Here is a 20,476-nt window from a genome sequence, read left to right as displayed (position 1 = left end):
GAATTTCTTGCGTATTGAAATATAAAAATCGCAAAAGAAGATCATATGTAAGGTGTTCTGATCTGAAAATCTGTCACAAGGACAGGGCCCAAGGGTCCCCTCCTTGGGGAATCCTTTTGGAAAGGAAAGTAGCAATGGGAGCATATTATACTTAAATCTTGTCAATACAAACAAATGATATGGCTTGTTCATATACGTTAAATACGGTAAATGGGCAAAATATCGATTCCAAAATATAGACAAACTAAAATATCGAGTCCAAAATATAGAATGGACAAAATATCGAATGGACAGAATATAGACATTAAAAATATCGTTTTGAAGGTAAGTAATGTAATATCGATTTTAAAAATATAGACAGTCAAAATATCAAAGTGCATAACAGTTTATTAAAAATATCGAATTTTTAATAATATCAAATTTTTTTAAAGTGTTTTTTATGTTAGTATGGGCCAGATGTAGGTAGGACTCAGTTACCGATTCTTAATTACCGAATTTTACCGATTCGGTAATTAAGAATTGGTAAATAAGAAGGGGGGGTATGTAGGAACATCCAGATGTTCCTTTTACCGAATCAATAAAAATCGGTATTTACCGATTCGGTAAATACCGACCGGTAATGCTCCATTCATTCCTATGGGCTTTGAAGCCCATAGGAATGAATGGGGCATTACCGGTCGGTATTTACCGAATCGGTAAATACCGATTTTGACAAGGGTGCAGGGGGTGTCACTTTGACACCCTCTAGCACCCCCAAAAAAGGTTCGGGGCCATGTGGCAGGCGTCTGCCTGTCATATGGCACAGGTGTGCATGCACACATGTGCATGCACACCGGAATCGGTATTTTACCATCAAATATATTTGATGGTAAAATACCGATTCGGTAAGGGTTGTGGGACTCAGAAGAGTCCCACCTACATATCAAATTTACCGAATCGGTAAAAATACCGATTCGGTATTTTACCGAATCTGTATTTTACCGATTCGGTAAATTTACCGAATCGGTAAAATACAGGGCCCTACATCTCAGATTGCATTTACCGGTCGGTAACGGCCGAATTCGGTTGTTACCGACCGGTAAATGCCTACCTACATCTGGCCCTAAATGTGTGAAAAGTGTATATATATTGTAATTTATTTTAAGTAACTAATTTTATGTTATTTAATTATTTTGTAATTTAATTCTGTAGCGGGTTGTGGGTTTATAGGGGAATAGGGTGGGAAGTAATTTAATTATAATTAATTAAATATGTTAATTAATTAATTGGTGTTTATTTAGAATACATTATTAATTAATTTTTAATTGGTAAATAAATATTTCCTAATTGATAATTATTTTTTATTAATTGATTAATTGATAATTATGTGAATTAAATTTATTTATTTTCTGTAGCGGGTTGTGGGTTTATAGGGAAACAGGGTGGGAAGTAATTTAATTATAATTAAATAAATATGTTAATTAATTAATTGGTATTTATTTTGATTAAATTGTTAATTATTTTTTAATTGGTAATTAATTAATTCTTAAATGATTACTTTTTTATTAATTGATTAATTGATAATTATGTGAATAATATCAATTTATTTTCTGTAGCGGGTTGTAGGTTTATAGGGGAATAGGGTGGGAAGGAATGTAATTATAATTAATTAAATATGTTAAACAATTTATTGGTATTTATTTTGAACAAATTGTTAATTACTTTTTGAATGATAATTAATTAATTCTTAATTGATAATTAATTTTGATTAATTGATTAATGTGAATTATATAAATTTATTTCCACTGGAGTGGGAGTAGTAAAATTTACCCCTACGCTATCCAACGCTTTCCCTACTGTTGCACTCTCTGGAGTGGGAATAGTAATTTTTACCCCTCGCTATCAAACGCTTTCCCTACTGTTGCACACTCTGGAGTGAGAATAGTAAATTTAACCCCTACGCTATCCAACGCTTTCCGTACTGTTGAACTCTCTAGAGTGGGAATAGTAATTTTTAACCCCTACGCTATCCAAAGCTTTCCCTACTGTTGCACACTCTGGAGTGAGAATAGTAAATTTTTCCCCTACGCTATCCATCGCTTTCCCAACTGTTGCACTCTCTGGAGTGGGAATAGTAAATTTTACCCCTACGCTATCCAACGCTTTCCCTGCTGTTGCACTCTCTGGAGTGGGAATAGTAATTTTTACCCCTACGCTATCCAACGCTTTCCCTACTGTTGCACTCTCTGGAGTGGGAATAGTACATTTTACCCCTACGCTATCCAATGCTTTCCCTACCTTTGCACTCTCTGGAGTGGGAATAGTAATTTTTACCCCTATGCTATCCAACGCTTTCCCTTCTGTTGCACTCTCTGGAGTGGGAATAGTAAATTTTACCCCTACGCTATCCAACGCTTTCCCTACTGTTGCACTCTCTAGAGTGGAAATAGTAAATTTTAACCCTACGCTATCCAACTCTTTCCGTACTGTTACACTCTCTGGAGTGGGAATAGTAATTTTTAACCCCTACGCTATCCAACGCTTTCCCTACTGTTGCACTCTCTGGAGTGGGAATAGTAATTTTTACCCCTACGCTATCCAACGCTTTCCCTACTGTTGCACTCTCTGAAGTGGGAATAGTAAATTTTACCCCTACGCTATCCAACGCTTTCCCTACTGTTGCCCTCTCTGGAGTGGGAATAGTAATTTCTATCCCTACGCTATCCAACGCTTTCCCTACTGTTGCACTATCTGGAGTGGGAATGGTAATTTTTACCCCTAAGCTATCCAACGCTTTCCCTCCTGTTTCACTCTCTGGAGTGGGAATAGTAATTTTTACATCTACGCGGTTGTATGACGTTACAACGCATGCTTTTACCACGCATGCCTTTACAACGCGGTTTTTACATCGCAATCCATTACAACGCATAGCGCTTAGATGTGCTGGATAGTGAAAAGTTAAATTTTCTATTCCAACTCCAGGCCCCGTGGACACTAGGGAAGGTGTTGGATAGAAAATTAAACTTATTCCCTATCCTAGAGCGCCCCCCAGCGCAATGCGTTGTAATGGTTTGCGTAGTAATGCCTGCATTGTAATGGTAGTGCGTTGTAAAAGTTTTGTTTTTAAAGTTGTTCAACCCTCTACGCTATCCAAAGTTTTCCCTACTGTTGCACTCTCTGGAGTGGGAATAGTAAGTTTTTACCCCTGCTCTATCCAATGCTTTCCCTACTGTAGCACTCTCTGGAGTGGGAATAGTAATTTTTACCCCTACGCTATCCAACACTTTCCCTACTGTTGCACTCTCCGGAGTGGGAATAGTAATTTTTACCCCTACGCTATCCAACGTTTTCCCTACTTTTGCACTCTCTGGGGTGGGAATAGTAATATTTACCCCTGCGCTATCCAATGCTTTCCCTACTGTTGCACTCTCTGGAGTGGGAATAGTAATTTTTACTACTACGCTATCCAACGCTTTCCCTACTGTGGCACTCTCTGGAGTGGGAATAGTAATTTTTACCCCTACGCTATCCAACTCTTTCCCTACTGTTGCACTCTTTGGAGTGGGAATAGTAATGTTTACCCCTACGCTATCCAACGCTTTCCCTACTGTTGCACTCTTTGGAGTGGGAAAAGTAATTTTTACCCCTACGCTATCCAACGCTTTCCCTACTGTTGCACTTCCAGGAGTGGTAATAGTAAATTTTACACCTCCGCTATCCTACGGTAATAATATTGTGTATTTTTTATTAATCTTATGTTAATATATATATATATATATGTTTTAACAGATATGATTGTATTATTTTTTATAAGTTAAATTAGTTATTTAATAATTTTAAGGTAATGTAAGTATTTTTAAGTATATTTTAGCTATTTATTTTTAATATTTTTTTAATTTTACATTTTAAGACATTCGATATTTTTATGATGTATATAGATATATAAACGATATTTTGGGGTCGATATTTTGGTACTTACCTGTTTGGAGATAGGAATTCGATATTTTGTCTGTCGATATTTTGGAATCTATATTTTGGGTAGTCTATATTTTGTCCCTCGATATTTAGTCAGTGATCCGTTGAATACGACTGAATTCCTCTTCCTGTCCTCAGTATAGCAAAACTCCTGACTGAGGGTTTAACCAGCTCCCCTTCTTCCTTCATTAGCATACACCTATTGATAAACTGGGACTTTATGGGTTTGATAGCCACCTTACTCAGAACCCTTGGATTTGTGAACAGGTCAGGACTGCCTAGGATTTCCATTTGTGTTTTAATGTAACTGAGCCACGGAATCTCAAAGGCCCTGTCTAGGGATATACAATCCTGAATTATTAATTGATTTAAATTAGGCGGTTGCTGAGTCCATATTCTTAACCAACCTATTAATGGGGCTACAGAAATCTGGTCTTGAATATAGCCAATGCCCACGTCCTCATGTATGTTAAAATTAGCAGCAGATACTGGAAGTGATAATAATTTTCGTAAGAAGATATTTTCTGCTACTAGTATTTCACTTGCATCTGCATAACCCCATACCTCACTCCCATATAGCACCATGGGGACACACTTTGCGTTATATATCTTCATGAGAGCTGGGAGTGGTTTTGAACCGATCCGCTTTGCAAATCCCAAAACTGCCCCCGTGGATCTTGCTAGGCTATTCTTTTTTAAAATACGCTGTGTCACCCAAGACCTTTTTCGTCAAATACTATCCCTAAATATGGGAAAGTTGGAACTTTAGTCAGTTCCAGGCCTTTGCAAAAAAATCTTGCCTTTTTCGCCCTCTTCCCACCAATCGTCATTGAATGTGACTTCTTAAAATTAGTTATAAGATCAAGAGAGTGCATAAAACTAATAAAACGATCTAAAAGCAATTGTAAACCTCTTGCTGTTCTAGCCACCAGGACGCCATCATCTGCGTATAATAGTGCTGGTATCTTTTTTGGACCTACCCTTGGGATGTCTTCGCAAGATGTTATTAGTGCATCACCCAATTTATTTATACAAAGCGAAAACAGCAGAGGGGCAAGGATACATCCTTGCCTCACTCCACATTTAACAGACCATGCTTTAGTTAGGCTCCCATTTTTATTATAACGGACAGCGGCAGTGTTGTTCTCATGTATATCAGCCAGGAAAGATATTAGGGTGTGTTCCAACCCAATGTCAGGAAGAGAGGCCCATAACCTTTGCATGTTTACAAGGTTGAAAGCTGTGGATAAATCCATAAAAGCTAGATGGATATCCCCCTGCTTCACGACCGTGTACTTTCCTATAATCATGTTTAAATTCAGGCATTGGGCCACCGTACTTTTCCCCTGTCTGAAACCATACTGTAGGTCCGAAATAATTGAGTTTTTATCCAGCCATTCGGTTAGACTAGCCAATACAACTTTCCCCATTATCTTTGCAGCAGAGTCCAAGAGTGAGATTGGCCTATAAAAGGCCGGGTCTTCTCTTGAACCCTTTTTATATATTGGGACCATAAGCGCTCTGCCCCAAGTTGCTGGGAAACTTGTCTTGGTGGCAGCATTAAAAACACTAGTTAAAATCTTTGCCCACAGACTTGGATCAGCCATGTACACATCCGCCGGGACCCCACCGGGCCTGGTGCTTTCCCCTTGGCTGTGGAAGCAATTGCCTCCATAACTTCCTCCACTTGGAAATTTTTTTTGGGTGCTCCATCAAAATCCCTATAAGTGGTAGCCGATAAGGGCGTATTCACAGAATACAGGCAACTAAAGTGTTCCACCCATCTTTCTGGAAGGATGAGGCAGTCCTTAATGGTATTGTCTGTCTCACCAAAAACTGGGCTATTTATTATTTTCCAGAATTGGGTGCTATTTTATAGGGTGCTATCTTGGCTTAGCTCTTCCCAGGCCATCTCCTTAAGCTCTGATTTTCGTGATTTAATCGATTTTTTATAGGTCCTTCTAGCCTCGGCAATACTAATTGCATCCCTTAAGGGGGCCTTCAGCACACGCTAATAGGGCATTATGTGCAGTAGTGCATGTTTGATCAAACCAATGTTTTAATTTCTTCAGTCTTGGTTTGCCTTGCCGAGTCAGATTGACCACTATTTGATTAGTAATGCTGGCAAAAGCATCTAGGATTTCTGTTGATTCTGCACCCAAATTAGTGCAGAGGCTAAAATCTTCACGGTTACTTTCATACAGATTACCAAGAAAGTCAGCCGGGGTAATAACATCCCATCTTATCCTTCGGCCCTGACAAATAGTAGCTATCTTAAAATTAGAAATAAGGTCCAAAGGTACCTCACATAAAAGGGGCGCAATTTTGATGCCCATCCTAAGGGGATTATGATCACTCATCCCAACCTGACTGACTCCGAATGAGCCAAGACGGTCCATTAAGGGCATGATATTTGAATATAATCAATAATGGTTTCATGACCTTGACCTATGAAGGTTGGGATCGGGTTTAAAATATCTGATTGCTCAGGGCAAAATAAGTAGTGGGCAGCTAAAAGACTCTCTAAATACAGCCCACTTCTCATATGCTCAAAATGCATGAGCCCCTGCGTGGCCAATTCATACTCGATATTTTGCAAACAATCTAGGTGGCAAGCATGAATATTAAAATCTCCAAGGATTATGAGGTAGTAAGGGGCATCATTTTTAGTCTCAAAGTCATCTAAAAAAGAAGACAATGCTTTTAAATGGTCTAATTCATCTTCTCTTGTGAAAGAGTTATAAAAATTTACCACCAATAAATTCGGGAGGCTATTTTACCCCTCCAGTTTAACAGCTAAATTGTGTGGGGAGTTTGTCACAACTAACTCTAAACTATATAATAATTTTAAACTAAACAATAACAAAAGACACCCCCTCGACCTCCCAATCAACGATGGTTGAGCAGATTTATTAAAAGAGACATAGCCGTCTAGGTGGTAAGTATCTCTTGCCTCCCATGTTTCCTGCAACGCAATATTGTGGTTTGTAGAAATTAAACTCTCCCAATTTTTATCCCCTCTTTTTGACCGCAACCCAGCGATATTCCATGAGAGAATCTCTACCTTATTTGCAGTTGCAGCCTGTCTTAATGGGGCTTCTCCCCTGGTCAGGGTACTCACTATATTAGATTGGACCGATTCACTAGTGGGTGCTACCTCAGTATCAGCCACAATAGACGGAAGACTTCCATCTACCATTTGTCCAATAACTGGGTGCAGCATATCCTGCAGTCAGCCCTGGTCGTCTAAGCCAGATAACACCTCATATCTGTTTGAGACTGGAATTTGTAGGTTAATCCCCCCTTCTAGTCCTGCTTGTGGTTTGTAAAAATAACACAAGGGGAGGGCAGGAATGCTTGTCGTAATTAAAGAGTAGTCCTGTGCTTCCAAAACTTTAAAACAAAATCACACCTATCAAAATTAATAATAACACAGTCACCCACTGTTTTTTTGGGGGAATTCCCACAGTCAAGCCACTCTATGGACCATCAAGATGTGATTTGAAAGAAAAGCTTTAAAACCTTTATGCGTAATGAGCCAATCCACCGTTTTATTTTTTAACTCAGCCCATGTCTCTATTTGATCCACCCTTAATGGGGGGACACCAGCCAAGACCACCACCAAAGGGCTTGCGGCTGGGGGCAAATCTATTACATCTTTAGCTGGTTTCAACCCACTGCCATAAGTTTGATTATCAGATTCACATATTTGTACATTTTTTGGCGCATTTTTTGTTTCAATTTGACCATTTACAGCTTGCGTTTGGTTTACCCCTGAAAGCTGGAGATTACCTTTTTGGGCTTGGTTCTGATATTGGTGGCTAACTGATCGTGTCTGGCTGTTAGAAGAGACAATCCCATCCAACACTGGTGGTTTTGGTGCAACTTTACTGACATTCCCAGTAATCAGAGGGTCTATGGTCCTAAAACTACCCAACGTAATCAAAGACCCACCTGAGTCTGAGTTTCCTATAGCTATAATAGATGTACCTGCTCCCCTCCCGGTTTCCTTAATATTTCCTTCCTTGAACTCTCTTGCCAAGCTACTAATCTTTTCCTCCAATACCTCTAGCTTGGACCAGAAAGGAGCAAGGGAGGATGATATCAATGACTCCATACGTACCCAAAAGGACTGAGTGCCCCCTGTATCGCCTGGGTCACTAACAATAGGGGTAGCAACTTCCTCACATTCATCCCAGCACCAAAGATGCTTGTCTTTTTTGCTTTGAGGGCTTCATTTTTCCCTTTGGTCTTATTTTGTGACCGCGTTGCTGGGCCGCACCTTGTGCATTTTGCCAAAGGTTCGGCCCGCCTGGCATGTACGCCAATACTTTCACTGGCCGGCCTTTTTGGCCTAGTAGACCGATTGTTACAAACTTCCCTTGCACTAGTAGTTACCTCTGTGGCAATTTCAGGGGGGATCTCGTCAGGATGACTACGCTCAGCAAAAGGGTTTAGGGGTTTTTTGTTCATATCTTGACCAACCACAGGAGCAACAATTACCACATCATTAATACATTCAGCAAATATTTGATTTTACCAGCCCTCACTTCAATTATTGGACTTAGGACTATGTCTCCTGTGGCCCTCTGTGAATGATCTAAAATATCTTCATCAATTAATGGTTGAGCCATGGTCTCTGGAGACTTAATAAGTTGGATCTTACCCATGGAAGATCTCCTTTGGGCAGCATACGCTCCTAACGATAGCCTTTTCTCGGTTAGCACTATTTCCTGCTGAAGCATATTCCCTGCTCTAACCAGAAAGGCATCCTTAGTACCAGCAAAACTTCCCCCAACCCTAGATTTTAAACCTGCGCCACTAGATTTAGAATTCATGACCCCGCAGTTGCATAAGTATATGTTACAGAATTGAAAAAATGCTCAGGTATATCCAATAAACAACTTATCAACAATTTAGAAAATTATTGAGTATCTCAATAACAAGTAGAAAAGCCTTAATGAGGGAATTCTAGAATAAATTACAGCTTGCAAACAAGGGGTATAGCTCTATGTCATCTATGATCAATTTGATCTCCCCAGAGTACGCCTTCAGGGCCCTCCAGTTATAGTGCACACTCTAGATGCTACAAGTACATAGATGCAAATTATCTTCCAATTGGGCTTTACCATGCGCCATACATATAGTAAAGACAGCTACTAACCAAGTCAAAAATGTCAAAGACGGGCCCAGACCGGCCTCCTCTGGCCCCGGATGGCCACAGATGGCCCAACCCCTTGCCCGGGCTTAGCCCGACTGGTCCCGCGAAGCAGGAAATCTGATGCGTTTTTAAGCACCTCCTTGAGCGTTATGGGCGTGGGTGTGGTGGAGGGTCCTGGGCAATGTAGTCTCTGGGACTGGTTCCCCCTCTCTGCGGCCACGCGTGTTTTCAAATGGCGGCGGCAGCGGGAGGAAACCACAGCTAGAACCCCAGGAAAGCAAAGTGCCCAGCAGAGCCGTCGCAGGAAGACCAAGGTAAGCAGAAATCGGAGCAACCCGCTCCGCCGAAAATCTGACGCTTTTTTAAGCGCCTCCTGGCGCGTTATGGGCGTGGGTGCAGTGGAGGGTCCTGGGCAATGTAGTCTCTGGGACTGGTTACCCCTCTTGGCGGCCGTCCCTGTTCTCAAATGGCGGCGGCAGCGGGAAGAAACCACAGCAAGAACCCCAGGAAAACAAAGTGCCCGGCAGAGCCATCACAGGAAGAACCAAGGCGAGCGGAATTCAGAGCAACTTCTGTTAATACTGGAATGAGTAAGTGCCTTCTGTGAATACCAAAATTGTAGTAAGTTTAGGATTGTGTCTTAAGATAGTTCTGTGAATTGGGCCCACTAACATGACCTTAAACCCTAAATCACAACCCCCTGCAGGACACTCCCCTTTCCCCCAGTCCGCTCTCTACACTCAATCACTACCCTGCACGACCCCCCAACAATACCCTAAACCCAAATACACTACTCTACACAAACACAACTACACTACTCTTAAACCTAAAACACTACCCCAGCACAACTCTGCCCCTACCCCCAGTCCTGTCCCTACTCCCAAACACTACCCTGCACCACCCCAGACACTACCCTAAACCCAAATACACTACTCTACACTACACAAACACAGGTACACTACCCTAAAACCTAAAACCCTACCCCCAGCTCGACTCTGCCCCTACCCCCAGTCCTGTCCCTATTCCCAAACACTACCCTTCATGACTCCCGAGACTACCCTAAACCCAAATACACTACTCTACACTACACAAGCACAACTAGACTACTCTGAAACCTAAAACACTACCCCAACACGACCCTGCCCGTACCCCAAGTCCTGTCCCTACTCCCAAACACTACCCTTCAAGACCTCGACACTACCCTAAACCCAAATACACTACTCTACACTACACAACCACAACTACACTACCCTAACAACCTAAGAAATGACCCTCAGCACGACCCTGCCCCTACCCCCAGTCCTGTCCCTACTCCGAAACACTACCCTTCAGGACCCCGACACTACCCTAAACCCAAATACACTACTTCACACTACACAAACACAACTACACTACTCTAAAACCTAAAAAACTAACCCCTCACATCCCTTCCCCTAGGACAACGCACCCAGCTTACCTCTCTTGACTTTCTCCTCGTAGGTGAGGAACCCTATGCGGGACTCCGTTGTGCCCATGGCCCCCTCACTCCATGACGACGGGTGCTGCTCTCTATCCCTGAGCCGCCGCTCCCTGTCACCTCGCCCTGCCTGGGACGCTGCTCCCTCCGCTTTCATGCAGTTGTCATCGGCATAATCATTATCATTGTAAGCATGAGGCAGGAAACAGACAAAACTATTGGAAATGTTTCCGATAATAGGTGATATCGGGGCTGCTGTCAAGACTCAGGGTTCAACTATCGGTCATTGCACTGGACCAGAAGTCGGATGTTGCGTCGGAGCTGAAACTGGCAGAACAGAACAAGCCTTGAATCGATGGTGGGTTCCTGTGTGCGCTCATCTTTGCAGCATGCTTTCTGTGCGCCATTGTTTATCTATTACAACGCATGCGTAGTGGCAATGCATGCAAAGTAACAAGTTGCGTAGTAAAGGCTACGCGTTGTTACATTGCATGCGTTGTAATGCTTCCGAAGTAATGGTATGTGGAGTAAAGCCTCCGTAGTAATGGGTGATTACCACAATAAACACATCAAACTTGATGGTAATGTAATTTACTGGAAAAACTGGGCAAGTAATGGCATTATCATAATAAAGGACATAGGGCCAGATGTAGGAAGCCAAATAGTGATCGCAAACGCCAAAATTTGTTGAATTTCAGCCTTTGTGAACACAATTTGGCTTTGAGCAATGTAGGTAAGATTAAACTTACTCTCAAAATAAGGAATCGCAAAATTGCTATTCCCTGTTTTTTTATTGCATTTAAGGAATTGCAAATTGTGATTCCTTAAATGCAATGTAAGTAGCACAAAAGAAAGTGCACTTTAGCCTTAAGGAATCGCTAATTACCCCCAACTTCAAGTTGGTGCTAATTAGCTATTTCCTTTAAAAAAGCACTTTTTTGCTTTTTAAAAATGCCATGTGGCACACATTCATGCCCTTAGGGCATGTATGTGCGCCACATGTGCACACATGCGCATTTCAGTGGTGTAACAGGGTGTCCTTTTGGAACCCTTGAACCCTTGAAATTGCGCCTGCAATTTGCGAGTACCTCTTGGTTACTCGCAAATTGCGGGCGCAAATCCTATTCATTCCTTTGGGCCTCTTGGCTAGTAGGAATGAATGGGATGGTATTCTTGTTTGCGAATCTCAATTTGCGATTCGCAATTAAGTAATATTAAGGAATCGCAAATAGTTTTGCGATTCCTACCTACATTCAATTTAGCAAGTTCTTAATAGCTATTTGGTAAAAATCGCTATTAAGGACTCGCTAAATTGAATTTACCTACATCTGGCCCCTCGGCACTACAGATAATCCCAAATCGTTCTCAAAACTCCGAAGTACAAACAATTTAGGGAAATACGTTTCTGCAAATTTTGAAAATTCAAATCCACTCTATGCAAACTAGGCAACCCAAACACATCCAGGCTGCCGGTGTTTTTAGACAAATTTATAAAACAAGGACTTATTACATTCAAGATTTGCAATCTACTATCAGCATTTACAACCCCTTTACAATGGCATATTGCCACGAATTGGAACATGGCAAAAGATATTGCGCTCCACTTTTAAGGGAAAAATCTCACCCATACTCGCAGATGTTGGATAATCTACAAAGCATTTTAGATTGAAAAGCTCCATAAACTAGGTCGTATCGATTCTCAGCTTTGCTGGAATTGGAACTCAGAAATATGCTTCTATACTGCAAACACATCCTCCCACTCAGGGATCAGATTCAGAGTTTAATACGGATGTTGTTTAATAGTAGTTTTACTATAGGTATCGCTAATGTATCACTTGGCATATTTGCATCTCCGACCACACCACCCCTCAATGCCGCAGACCTTCTACTTGTCAACCTGACTCTAATCTTGGACATCAAACTAATCTTTTCAGAGAGAAAAAGTGCTTCGAACAAATCTTATTACACTTAGTAGGCATGGCTTTGTTTGTAAGAAGTGCTGATAACAATATTTATCATTCGGCAAACTCTTTCCTCCCTCACAAGAGTATTTGGGATGTTCTACACGTCTATGTCCACTCACGCAAGCCACCCTAGAATCTCCATCTTTATTTAGTCTTCTTCATCACTTAGGAACTCCCACCGTTTTCTACTCTATTGATACAAGCAATTAGCTGGACATTAACAGTTTCACTCCCCGTAAATTGCTGTCATATTCCCGATCACTCCTCCACCCTTGCTCTGTCGTCTATCTCTTCTGTATTTTTGGCATTATCTTTTACAATTATACCATATGCCATCCTCATGGAATATAGTATAGCTGTCTCCACTGCTCGGTCTGTAAAGATGCCAACTTGTTCCATCCCTCAATGGTTAATGACTTTTTTAGTACTCTAATGTTTTTGTTTAAGCTTTGTTCACTTATTTTTCTATACTCACCAAGGGCCCACCATCGCAGGGCACTCCTCTCTGGAACAACTGTTGTATTTTAATTTACTGTAATGCCTCGTTTCCCAATGGATGATGTTGCCCTTGATTTTGTATTATTAAATGCAAATAAAAACTTGAGAAAAAGAGGAAATGATATTCGCATCAGTTTCTAGATCCCTCAGTCCCCCATTCCCCGTTTCTGTACTCCTTTATGGCTACCCTTCTCTCATCCTTTGTCAAATGCAGCTCTTCATTGCTTTGCAAAGATAGTTCTGCTTCTCTGTAGTTGTTTTTATGTAGAGCACAATCCCACTCTTGTCTGGTGAGAATGACACTATAGAAGAAAACAGAATGACTAATAAATAGTTGCACATTTCCGAAGCTGCTTCAGATGATAGTGACTCCTTGTGCAATACAGTGATGTAAACGAAAGGGACGATGAAAGTATGTATTTCATGTCAGCAGTAGGGACAGAAAACAAACAATACTGCAGTTCTACCTACCGATTGATGGTGTGCTATAATAGGAGGGTGTACCTGTAAAAAGCACAAAATGACAGGTTTACGATTATAATTATCACAAGTTGTCAAATAGCATGTTCATGTTTATTAATCATCTCCCATATCTTGCCAACCCTCAGCACTCTGAGAAAACGGAATCTAAATACAGCTCCAGCCATGGTCAGCCTATCTACCACTCCCAAAGGCTTTTAACTACTGCCATGTGCTCTACCTGAGAACTCAAACTGATAGGCTGCATCTTGACCCTAAATACAAAAAGGCAAAGTAGACCTTTTACATCTTCTTTCCCATTAAAGGCATTCTGATGTTCACACGAATTTTAAGTGGTCGTGTTATGTCACTACTTTTGGGACGTGGGGTCTGTGGTACATTTGAGGGAAAGATTGTTGTGGATGAAAGCATAACTTTTTCTCTCCAGAGAATCTTCATAATGCAGAGTTTATGCATGATACTTTGCGACTTTTCCTTATCAGTATCCTTTTGCTTCAAAAGAGGATCAAAAGGACCTTTAGGATACAGAGGAGATGTCCTGCCTCTGAGACAGCAATGACCTGACATTTGCATTGGTTTTAGCGGGTATATACTTCCCCTGAGAATTGGCAGAGAGGGGCCATAAAATGCCATTGGGATTGAGAACCCCTGCCCTGCTTTAAAGAGTAAGCGCGAGAGCTCTGACAAAAACTTGTGGGACTTCTGTCCCGCCAACCTGCAGTCCTAGTGTCCCGTTGGAAGAGGGGGGACTGAGGGGTTTCTGATGGCAGTCTCAGCAGGCTTCACCGGCAGAAACCTGTGACTTGGCAGCCGACTGCACCTGACGGGCAGGGCAGAGCAGTGAATTCCCACTCCGTTTAAGGTGGGACAACTGTGGGTGATTGATCTGCATGGGACCTTCACGTAAGTGGACTTGAGAAAGAGCGGAGAAAAAGGTCCCTTGTGCACAGATGGAATATTTCTTGTGTATCAGGCACATTTTAAATACAGCTTTGCAGAACATATGTCTGCTGCAGCAACTGATGCACTATGGGCAAACAAAACTCTGACAGGCCAGTAACAATCCCTAAATATGGCAGCAGGTGCTGCACTGAGGGCATGGGGCTGAGGTGAGGGCCTTCAGTGATCGGGCACACTAGCAGCCACCCCACCCGCTGCACTCTAGTCAATACGCCGAGTCTTCTCCTCTGAGCGGACTCTGTTTAGTACTTAATGCTCCTGCTTATTATGGAATGTAAGAAAGGAATTATGAGTCGCAATAAGACATTGCCATTGCCACTTACTCATTCTTTCTGTTTATTTTTTTTTGTTTGAAGCACCACCACTATACAGAATGATATTAAAAAGGAAACAGACATCACAACACAAATGGGCAAAAAAGAAATTTGAGAGAATTTCCTCCCGGAAATCAATTCATGCAGTTCATTAACTTGGTCTCAAATCAGTTCGTACTTTTGCACAATGCCTATTATTTCACTTTCCTTTTTTGTTGAAAAATAGGTCACACATGTGCTAAGAACATTAATTGAGTTTGGAGCATCAAATGATTTCCATCAAAGACAACCACATTTCTGTTAGCATGTTCGAATAAGTTACCAGAATTGCCAAACAAATGTGTACAGAAATGACACAGTATGCTTTGAGAACATCAGCTAAATGTTTTGTTTTTCAAAAGGGCTAACAAAGTAACTAAAAGAACCACCCAACATGCATACAACAAAATTAAATTATTTTATAAATCAAAGTAGTGTAAGTGAGCAAGAGTAAAAAAGATAATTCTACTTCATTTTATAGAATTCTTCAAAACAGTCCAATATATATCCGAACTGATGGAACGTTCACCAATGGTAAGGGTTCCCGTAGATACTAGATTGGCCTGTTTGTTCAACATAAGTTCTACTTTCGAAAGCCTTAGAATTTTTATTTTTTTGCTGTGATCAATGCTCTAAAAACAAAGTTATATTTAGGAGAGATACTTTGATAGACTATCTTGGACCTTTCTGAAAGCAACCCTCCATAATTTTGCCGTAAACGAAGATTATATCAGAATGCCAATGGCCTTCTACTCAAATCCTCAAGCATCAGTTAAAGTTAATGGCTCTCTTTCCAGCCTCTTTAATTTAAATTTTGATACGCAAAAGGATGGCTTTTGTCTCTTCTCCTGTTTCTCCTAATGATAGAACCACTCCTCACTTCCTTAAGATGAAACAATAACATCCTGGGAATCCCTTTACCCTCTTTAATTATAAAAGGTGCCTCGTACACAGATGGTTTCTCAACTATATAAACATCAATCAGAACAATTAAGAGAGGTATTGTCATTTATTTCACAATACCAGGTATCAACCATTTGTCAGTACATTCTCAATACTTTTTGAAAAGCCCCAGATGGGGGGAGGGAGAGGAAGGTGAAGGAAGGGGGTGTGCTCAGGGCAGTGTAAAGTCAAAGAAAAGTAGACAGAGTCAAAATGAAAACAATCATGAACGATATTTACATTTGGATCAGAACAGATCTACCACAAAAGCCTGAATAATTAAGGCATCCATTGCAAGATTAATACACTAAAGGCCTTCAACGGTCACACATGAAACATTGGAAATGATTAGAGGACATGTGCCGGAGGTCCGCATCAAGAAACAAGAGCCGTCGACGTTCCGACCCCTGGCCGTAGGCTACGTTAGGTCCTTTAACGGGGTCTTCATCAGGACAAGTGCAGGAGAAGGAAGGGGCAAGGTTGAAAGGGGCGATAATATCTGTGAAATTAAAACAATTGTTCAGATCACTATTTTAAATTTGTCATACTATTTGACAGAATTCAGTTACACTAACAAGAAATTACCATGGGCTCAGGGCCAACTGGGCCTCCAAGCGTAGGAGATAGAGTGAGACCAACCAATCGTCTCGGTCAAACTCAGGCGATATAGATTCGCGTATACACAGAGGAATAACTTGGTTTTTTTGAACAAGTGGAACCTCAAGAGACTGAAATTGTTAAAAAGGGCTCCACTCACATGAGTTATCACCCAATCAGCCGATTGGTGAAGGTTTCTTGGTATGCAATCACAGTAGTCAAACAACACGGGGGTAGGGTGCAAAGGAGTATGCACCAACTGTGAATAGAATGTTTAAAATGATTAGGTCGGGTGCTGCTTATAAGAGTGACCTAAGTAGGTGCTGGTTGAGCAATGCAGTTGCAGTTACTTACATTGAAGGAGCAAACTTAAAGGCCACTGTGGGTCTTTTCACTTGAAACTTTTCTCTTCGACAAACTTCCAAAGTAAGTGGTCGCTGAGGATGAGAAATAGGTGCAAGTTGCCACCGGCTACATCAAATTGCTTGATTAGTCTAAAGGCATTCTTAGAGGACATTCTTAACCACGTACACACCTCCAATTTGGAAATTAGTCTGGGAGCGATCTTCCTTAACTTTGATATTGGTTTATCTACGAGTCACATCAGATAGCAGCATGGGCCGGAATTGTTCAACCGTTCCGTCAGTCTCAGTGAAGTGGAAACCTTAACGGGGAGATTAAAAAAGGGGGGGCTTACACCTCAGATACCCGAATAGTATCTATCTCAAAGTTTTTAGGAGAGAGAGGGTTTTTTACAACAAACTTACACGTTTTTTGGAGGAGGGCTGCTACCATCAGTTGAGCATCACTGCCGCATAATTGCTTCGCGGAGTTTAAGGCGGGAACCGTGGTTTTCAGTTTCCGTGGGGAGTAAATCCTACGGAGTGGGAAAAACCATCGGATATCAAAATTGGGAATACTCATGTCATGATGTGACAGAGTTTAAGTCGCTCGTTATAGGGGAGGCGCATGGTACAGGCACTCCAGGATGCCACTGCAGTCAATGCTTGTCCAAGGCAACTCCGCAAGACAGCTATGCGGAGTTAGGGGCGGAGTCTACTTTTGACTGACTTGTGGGAAATGGAAGAGTTACTTAAAGAATCGCGTTTATCGGGAGGGTGTCGTTTGTTGAGAGAACCCAGTAAACATTCAAATGAATAAAAGAATCATACGTTTACACATTGCAATGTTTAGAACTAGAATACAGGGACTCGTGCACTTCTCAGACATGAGGGTGTAGACGAGCAGTATCAGACATAGTATTGTAATAACATGATACCAACTCAAGCACTTCTCTAACATGAGAGTGTAGATGAGTTTGTTCGCACATATTTAGATGTTATATCTACAACAATCAATAGTTCAACCAAGTGCTGCCAACTGTGCCAGACTGCTATCCTGTTCATTCAGACCATTTTTTATCGAATCTAAAAGGGACATCCATTTTGATTTGCGTGTGTTGAGAGCTACCTGCAGGTTACCTCCTCTTGTACCTAGGGATACTTTCTCGACAACCCACCATCTTAACTCTGACACCATATGTCCTGCCTTCTGCCAGTGGTCTACTAAAGGGGCACCCAATACCTTGCATCGCAGTCTACTGCAATGGGAAGAGATGCGGGATTTGATCTTCTGTTGAGTTTGCCCAACGTATACTTGATTACAAGGGCATTTTACAATGTAGATCACACTACTGGAGTTGCAGTTTGTATAATGTTTCAGGGTGTGGGTACGTCTGCCATGGGTAAATGACTTAGGGCCCGATGAAGGTAGCCAAATACCGGTCGGTAACGGCCGGAATTCGGTAATTCCGGCCATTACCGACCGGTAAAAGAGAATCGAGATGTAAGAGACGGAAAAGGTACCGAATCGGTAAATATTATGTCTGTCTACTGTATTATTTACATGTACTTGGCTCCATAGTTTGATAATCGGATATCACTAGGTGACGAGCACGTGTTAAATATATAGGATCACACCATAACGGTACAAAACGCAATTTGTAAGCAGATCGTGAAGCTTTGCCCCACACTTGATTTTATAAACTGAATCACGGGCACCAATTCTGAATACTCCTAATATCACGGTGTATACACACAATAGATACCGTCTCAATATGGCGGACAAAAACGATGTGACGGATCATACGCTATCCGTCTAGTACCTAAACGCAGGAAGGCGAACCCGAGGAATATATACTTCCGGGTAATAGACGCAGGCCTCCCAAAATACGGAAGAGCCTGCTCGACACGGAGCCGCACTATCGCCTTCAGACTTTGAAATAAGAAGGTAAGATACCGGAATAGAAGGAATAATTATGTTTTAGTTAGGGAGCTACGGAATTACGGTACACTAACGAATTTCCATTTATGTAACTTTCTTTCCTTGTAATGATCGACAGCTGGGGTGAAGATGATAAAATAAACAAGGTGAACGTTGATCCCTTTAATGATCTGATCGGAACTACAAAAAATATCTCGATCATGTCTGATAATTACGGACTTACCATTAATTAGAAAGTAAGCTCGTCACACTATCAATGATATGAACTTAAAAATACACTAGCTGTACTGTAAATGCAATAGTATCTCACCTGGATAATATACAAAATATACAATATATATCTCTCTACAGCTCGATACAAAGGAAAAATAATCGGGGTCAAAAGAGATAATTAACCCATGCCACGTGAGGCTGGGTCGGAAGTATAACCAGCCAGAAGGTACGTCTCTGGACTGATTTACTTCAGGACACTACTATTCTGTCATTGTAATGTTGATATTGAGTCTTGATATGAAATTCATTATACGTACAAACTTTGATAATTTACAGGCATAAAATATACCACTAACGAATATCAGGTAAGCCTGAGTATTGTTACTCAGCCTTAATATCTAGATTAGGCACTTCAAAATTGTAGAAATACACACCGATATTGCGAAGAACTAGATCCGGCACGGGCACCTATATATCACGCAATATGGCACAAAAACAGTAATACCCGACTGTGAAAACACACCGCCGGTGAGGGAATGATATTCGAGCACAATTTATGAAGTGAATCACTTCACGAACTGTGGGGCATCGTTATGTCTCTACAAATGAGGCAACTTTCACCCTTTCTATGGGAGATATCCTCTCTCTCCCACCTCTCTTTCCATGAAAGTTTTTTTCACATAATGATAAGAGATATAGAATATATCTGTCGTGTACGGGAAATGCCACATATGTCCCGAAATATAAAAATTTTCACTTGCATGACATGTAAATATCCAAAAAGTAGCAACATGTACAAATTGTGAACACGAGACAATGTATCTTGCAACTCCAATATTGTTTGTATTATATTTTCTTTCCCAGCCCTGATGAAGTCGTGGGTTCCTGCCCATTCGACGAAACACGTGTTGGCTGGACTTGGAGAAAGCCTTAAAGATTAAATGAACCATATATATAATTTAACTTGTATTACTTTTGTGAACTTCAATTTGTGACATTGTTTTTGTGAAAATATCTAAGTTGGTGTGATAGGATTGTACATATACTTGAATCCTCGGATTACTGGTGGGTAAGGATGACAACCCATACCTAGGCACCCAACAATCATAATAGTGAATCTGAGATTATTTCGCCTATACAGTGTTAAGCGCCAATACCACCTAAAACTGTCATCCTCTTATTACCTATAACCTCTCAGACTGGTGGGGCAGCTACAGAGGCACTAATATTTATCATATAAGACAAAATAGATAGAGGTAAAGAAGCGGCAGAGCTTTTCGATAGTTTAGCAAGGGGTGAGACAGTGACGACCTCCTTAGCAAGTGGGAACACTAATAAAAAGAATGAAGGACTGAGGGAGAAATTTATGAAATTGGAGAGATTGAAAATTGCTGAAAATTCGAAATGGTGGGATGGGTCTACCCTAGAACAGTATGTACGCCTTAAGAGAATACCTAGGGGGCTCCGCTCACAAATATTACCAACTTACGACGATCTTGATGAGGATCTCTTACTGGCCTGGGAAAAAGAACTAATCTCCAATTCCAACAATCTAATGAACATTCTGATTGAAAATGCATCCCGTAAAGTAAAGAAACTTCAGGAGGAAATTGCA

General features: G+C 41.2%; 1 protein-coding gene across 1 annotated transcript in view; it reads right to left on the bottom strand.

Moving 5' to 3' along the window:
- Positions 1–20,476, bottom strand: part of LOC147712229 (scavenger receptor cysteine-rich domain-containing protein DMBT1-like) — a 1,653,398-nt gene that overhangs the window by 189,538 nt on the left and 1,443,384 nt on the right. Inside the window, exon 26 of the mRNA XM_086919604.1 lies at positions 13,505–13,537. Within this exon, the coding sequence (XP_086775730.1) occupies positions 13,505–13,537 (33 nt within the window). The remainder of the gene's footprint in view (positions 1–13,504; positions 13,538–20,476) is intronic.

Source organism: Lissotriton vulgaris, chromosome 5 (assembly GCF_964263255.1).
Source record: "Lissotriton vulgaris chromosome 5, aLisVul1.2, whole genome shotgun sequence".
Classification (NCBI taxonomy): domain Eukaryota; kingdom Metazoa; phylum Chordata; class Amphibia; order Caudata; family Salamandridae; genus Lissotriton; species Lissotriton vulgaris.
Note: the sequence above shows the minus strand (reverse complement) of the source record. Positions and strands in the feature narration are given on the sequence as shown.